General features: G+C 43.9%; 1 protein-coding gene across 1 annotated transcript; it reads left to right on the top strand.

Moving 5' to 3' along the window:
• The first annotated feature begins 255 nt into the window (after positions 1-255).
• On the top strand, positions 256-1,356 carry LOC102766839 (39S ribosomal protein L30, mitochondrial-like). Its single transcript, XM_006769032.2, has 3 exons — positions 256-363; positions 680-826; positions 1,043-1,356. Exons 2-3 carry the CDS (start codon positions 809-811, stop codon positions 1,247-1,249), a joined length of 225 nt encoding a protein of 74 aa, XP_006769095.2. The 5' UTR covers positions 256-363; positions 680-808; the 3' UTR covers positions 1,250-1,356.
• Positions 1,357-5,753: the final 4,397 nt, after the last annotated feature.

The raw sequence follows: 5,753 nt of genomic DNA, 5'->3' as shown, positions 1-5,753 counted from the left end.
CACATACCTTGGTTGCAGGCTCCTCCCTGGCTCGTGCCCTGGTTGGGGTGAGTGCAGGAAGCAAACAATCGATTCGTTTCTCTCACACCAATATTTCTCTCTGTCTTTCCCTGAGGATTAAAATAAATAAATAAATAAATGAATAAAATCAATAAAAACATTTTAAAAAGTAAATAAATAAAATTACAGGTTAGGTAAAAACAGACTTTTGTCACCCCAAAATTGATATGGGTTTCTGCACTAGACAGTTCTAAAAAACTAATGTTTTATATTATATTTTAGACGGTGACAAAAGGTGTGGAGTCTCTCGTTTGTACAGATTGGATTCGTCATAAATTTACCAAGTCAAGAATTCCAGATAAAGTAAGAACAAGGATTCTTTGTTTTAATGTTACTATTTTTTTAAACATGTTATTTTTAGAAAGATAAAATAACTTGGTACACAAAATTTGTGCAAGGGGCTTGGCCCTCACAACCCCAGCTTCATCCGGAAAGTCGTTCAGCTGTCCAGTTTAATTAGCATATTATACTTTTATTATAGATTAGGGATGAGATCATTATGTTGTTATTTGGGTTTTTTTGGTTTTGGGTTTTTTGGGGGTTTTTTTTTAGGGAAAAAAGGAGGTACATATAAACTATGTAAGTTGAAAATTTACCATTTACGATTCTTTCTTTCTAGGTGTTTCAGCCTTCACCAGAAGATCATGAAAAATATGGTGGGGATCCACAGCACCCTCATAAACTGCATATTGTTACCAGAATAAAAAGTATAAAAGGCCGTCCGTATTGGGAAAAAGATGTAGTAAAGATGCTTGGAATAGAAAAGGTATGCAAGGATTTTAGTCATCTTTAGCACGGTTTAAATTTGGCACTTTTTAAACTTTAAGGAATATACTTAATATTTTTTGTTTAAATGTATTATTTAGTGGAATGTATTTGGAAGTTTGATTTAGATAGAATGAGCCTTCATTCATTTTACTGAAGCATGGGACCACCTGTGCTTTTGAAGTTGATCTCTAACACTATTTCCCTTTATTTGTAGGCGCACACTCCTCAAGTTCACAAGAACATCCCTTCGGTGAACGCGAAACTGAAAGTGGTTAAACATTTGATAAGAATCAAGCCCCTGAAGTTGCCACAAGGACTCCCCACCGAGGAGGACATGGCTCACACCTGCCTCAAGAGCAATGGGGAGTTGGTGGTCCGGTGGCAGCTAAAACCCGTGGACCAGAAAGCAATTAAGCCCTAATGCCAGAACTGTTCCAGATTGAAAAGTGCAAGTCATTTTTATTTAAAGATGTTAGAAGTGTTCTCATTAAAATATATTTTAAATGCTAATCATTTTTACTGACTAAACTTGGTGTGATTTTTTCTGACTATAGGCTTGGAGGTTTTAGTGCTATTATGTGGTTGAGTCCTCCTCCCTTTGCCCCTAATAGTTTCACTGCAAATAGGTAAGAACAAAAAAAAAAAAAAAAAAAAAAAGTGTTTACAGTCCAGGGTACCATAACCCTGTTTTTAGTTTCATCTCACTGTCTAATGCAGCGGTTCTCAACCTGTGGGTCACGACCCCTTTGGCGGTTGAACGACCCTTTCACAGGGGTCACCTAAGACCATCCTGCATATCAGATATTTACATTACGATTCATAACAGTAGCAACATTACAGTTATGAAGTAGCAACGAAAATAATTTTATGGTTGGGTCACAACATGAGGAACTGTATTTAAAGGGCCAGAAGGTTGAGAACCACTGGTCTAATGTTTCTAGTCTCCTTTGTTGATTCCTTCCTATTTCTCTGGTCCCTACACATTGGAGTGTCCCAGGGCCCAGTCCTGGACTTTTTCTCTTTTCTATCCTCAGATCACTTCCTGGTGATCTTATCCAGTGTCATGGCGGTAAGTATTAGCTACAGACTCCCAAATTTCTGTCGTAGCCTGACCTCTCCCCTCACCCCAGAATTGTGTATAACACTGAAATCCATAGAAGACCTCTACCTGTAGGTATTTTGTGTTCACATTCAGTAACCTGGTTGGGGTTGTATAGTGGATACTGGAAGGGACAGGAGTGGGCTGCCTGGGTGGTGGACAATGGTCTCTGCCCTTTGCTTCCATTTCAAGAATAGTCAGCGGTCTCTGGGATATTCAGGAGAATAACGGGGTAAGGAAGGCAACTGGAACGTTCGTGTACAAGGTAAATTCTCATGATTATGACTCTTCCAGAGAAACGGGCCCCCTGGATTAAAGGGTTCACACAGCGCTTACATGGGGGGAAATTAAGTTAAATATTCTTGGCATCAGCACCCTGACTTCCAGCCAGCCCCAGCTGGGCAGCCAACAGCCTTACATGGAAGGTGTTTGCAGCATCTGCTGCCTCTGCCTCCCGAGGTGATTATTGTCCAACGTCGGCTCCCTCACTGACACCGAGTTGGCCAGCCTGTCCCACCGTAAGCCTCTTGGTGTTAAAAAGCATTTGTCTCTGCATGTTTCCTAGGCCAAGCCTAGTCCAGGCCCCTTATCCCCTCCTTTGATGAACTAAGCCAAGGTCTTTTTTTTTTTTTTTTTTTTAAAGAAATAGGTGGGTTTTGTGCCAGCAGCCAGAGATGTCTGGTGACCGAAGTGATGGCTCTGAGTGTGGAGAATGGGTGTGTTGCCCTCGCTATGAAATGTCCAGGACCTGCCAGCTCAGCACAGTGGGGGCACAGGCAGGTTTGGGTGGCAGCAGACCAGAGGGCGCCTCCCCTGAAAGATGGCAGAGAACTCAGCTTTCTACTGTGCGTTGGTGAGGAAAGGCAGCCCTGCGTCCTCATGCTGCGCTCGGGTGGGTTTCCACAAGCTGCCAGGGTTTAGACCCACAGGAGACTTCATAGTCATGCAGGTGCACAAACCTCCGGAGGGAGCGGGGCAGCTGGCCCTGCCCGGGGACTTTCCTGGGACAGTTCCCAGCTCGGCATTTACTAGGGATTTAAAGAATCCCTCCCACCCTCCCTCACTCACGTGGAGTGCAAGTGGGAAGGAATGTTTGCACAGTAAGTGGGCACAGTTGAAGGTCCATGCCGCAGTGGGGATTGTATTTTAAAAATTAGAAAAGTCGTTCTCAGTAAGTCAGTTAACAGGCCTTTTGAGGTGGCCGCTGGGTTTGCAGATGCCTGAGGACTGACTCGGGCAGAGACTCCACCCAACACCCCTGGAGGGGCAGATGGCGCCGAGGCCTGGCAACAGCCTTTAAATATTGTGAGAGTGAATTTTTACACTCGTGAAGACTGAGGAAGGGCCCACGGTCGTGACTTCCCGTTAGGTAGGAATACTGTCAGGACATGAATTTTAACGTGTCAGAATGTGTACAAGCAAACATGTTATTGCTTGAATATTGGTCCAATAGAACAGTATTGGTGGCCGTGTGCTGAAGACCCTCAAGCGCTTTGTGGCAGGATAATGTCTGAGATATTGACTCGATCCTGCCCCATGCCCCATCCTTTATTATTACCCCCATCCCCTTTTGTGGAAAGCAGAGGAAAGAAGGCTTCTTCCTGGCCTTGCATTTCACAAGCCCACACCCTCTGCAACCTGGAGAGGACGGGGCCATAGTGGAGTGAGGAGAGGTTCCAGAGCCTAGTGAGGTGGGGGTTCGAAGGGGACAGATGGTCATTGAAGCCAGGGGGAGGAGAGTTCCCTTGGGGCCACCAGGAGGGGCCTTGTGGGCGTGGTGTGAGCACCCAGGAGACAGCTGGGAACCAAGCCGGTGCCCACCCTTGAGTGAGCATCATTCATCATCCAAGCTTCATTCCCCAGCCACCAGCTTTACACAGCAGTTGTGCAGAAGGATGGTCAGGTGTGAGGTCCGTCCCTGCACCCTGCTCTCCTTCCCTCATGGGGTCTTAGACACCCAGCGGTGAGAGTGGGGTGAAGGCACAATCCCTGACACTACACGGGGAAGTATGGGGCTGGGCTGCTGAGAGGAAGCAGCTTGGAAGCCCCTGAGTGGGGACAGTGGCTAACACAGCCTTTCACCCTGTAAAAGGCCCTGGCTGGGTGCTAGAGGGCTCTGGCTTTTAATCACCATGTGATCTTGGGCAAATACTGCATTTCTTTGGGTCTCGGTTTGCACATGTTCTTGACGACTCTTACTTTGAATGCCAACACTCTTTGGTATGAAAAACCAAATCTAATCACATGCGTCACTGAAAGCTGAAATCAGGTGGACTCCAAGAGCTTGTGTTTTGTTATATTTTCCCATTTTGGTTTCATCCTTCAATGAGCAATTTAGAACTATAGACAAACATTTACATATGAGAGCTTCTCTCTAACTAAAACAGCATGTGTAATTTGAATCTCAAGATTTTGGATAAAAGTCATACCATATAGGGCCTTTCTACCTTCCTGACATGGAAGCAAAATCATGAGTGCACAAACACTTGCAATGTTCCCATCATATTTCTTTAAAAAAATGTTTTTTATTGATTGTAGAGAGAGAAAGGGAGAAGGAGAGAGAAAAACATCAATGTGATTGAGAAACATGGATCGGCTGCCTCCTATACCCCCTACACTAGGGATGGAGCCTGCGACCCCGGCATGTGCCCTGGCCAGGAATCGAAGTGGTGCCCTTTTGGTTCATGGTACGATGCTTAAGCAACTGAGCCACATCAGCCAGGGCCCATTATATTTCATTTTGAAAAATCTTTATTTATTACCTCAAACAATTCATCTGCAGTAGTTTGATTTGGCACTTTGCTTGTGGAGCCTTCTAATTAGCACCATGAACGGACAGTTATGCATATTTGCAGTTACATTGGTCAATTGATAAATGTCTGGATTAGTGTGTGTCTCCATTATACGAAATGCCATCCGCATGTCTGCTAATAGTATCATGTGATGGGGGGCTCTTTTCTGTTTCCTCTGCCTGGGGTGGTCCCAGTTAGGCTGTGAATAATTTTCATGCAGGTAGATAAAAAGAGCAACTCGGCGTTTGTGTGAGGCATTTTTAACTTTAGTTATCAATTTCATGACTTTTAAACTAGCGTTCTGATATTGTTACCAATCTCATAAAAGAATGTCCCTTCTCATTTTGAGCATCCAATGCATAGAAATCATGATATCTTTTGCTGTCAATACTTGGGCTCGGTGGTGGCGTTGTTTTCAGGGGCCATCGCTTCATTTGCTAACTTCAAATATGACATCTACGCTGAGGAAAAGAAGGCTTACAAGGTCCTCAAATTCAAGTTCAAGACATTCCTTATAAATTCCTAATTAGTGACTCAAAATCATTATTTACTGCTGTGAATGTTTTATTACTCTAGTAGCTTTAGAATTTAATTAAAAGTGTTTCCGTAAATAAGTATATATAGAAATAAGTATTTAAATGCGAAACACTCAATGGAACTTGAAGCCTTTTTATGGCTTGAGAAAATCTTTTGGTCAGTACAGTTCTAGATCATCTTCATTCTTTAGAACAAATCATGGGATGATTCTGGGAAGATGGTGGTTTAGGAAGAACCAGGAATCTGTCTCATCATGTAAACTGATTGCATTGGCAGAATCTGTCTGATGGAACTATTTGGGAATCCTTGAAGGCTTGCAACTTCAGGGGAAGCTTGACAGTAACTTGTAAATTGTGGTTAATTTTGGTCAATTTCAGCTCTTAGCCCATAGTAACAGCTACCGTCCCCACTCCCAGCCCTGTGGCGGAAGCCCTGCACCCATTCCCGGAGTAGCCTGCACACAGCTTGCAGGAACCAGGATTGGCAATAAGGGCCCT

Source organism: Myotis davidii, unplaced genomic scaffold (genome assembly GCF_000327345.1).
Source record: "Myotis davidii unplaced genomic scaffold, ASM32734v1 scaffold98, whole genome shotgun sequence".
In the NCBI taxonomy this organism is placed as follows: Eukaryota; Metazoa; Chordata; class Mammalia; order Chiroptera; family Vespertilionidae; genus Myotis; species Myotis davidii.
This window is presented reverse-complemented; position numbering and strand designations above follow the sequence as displayed.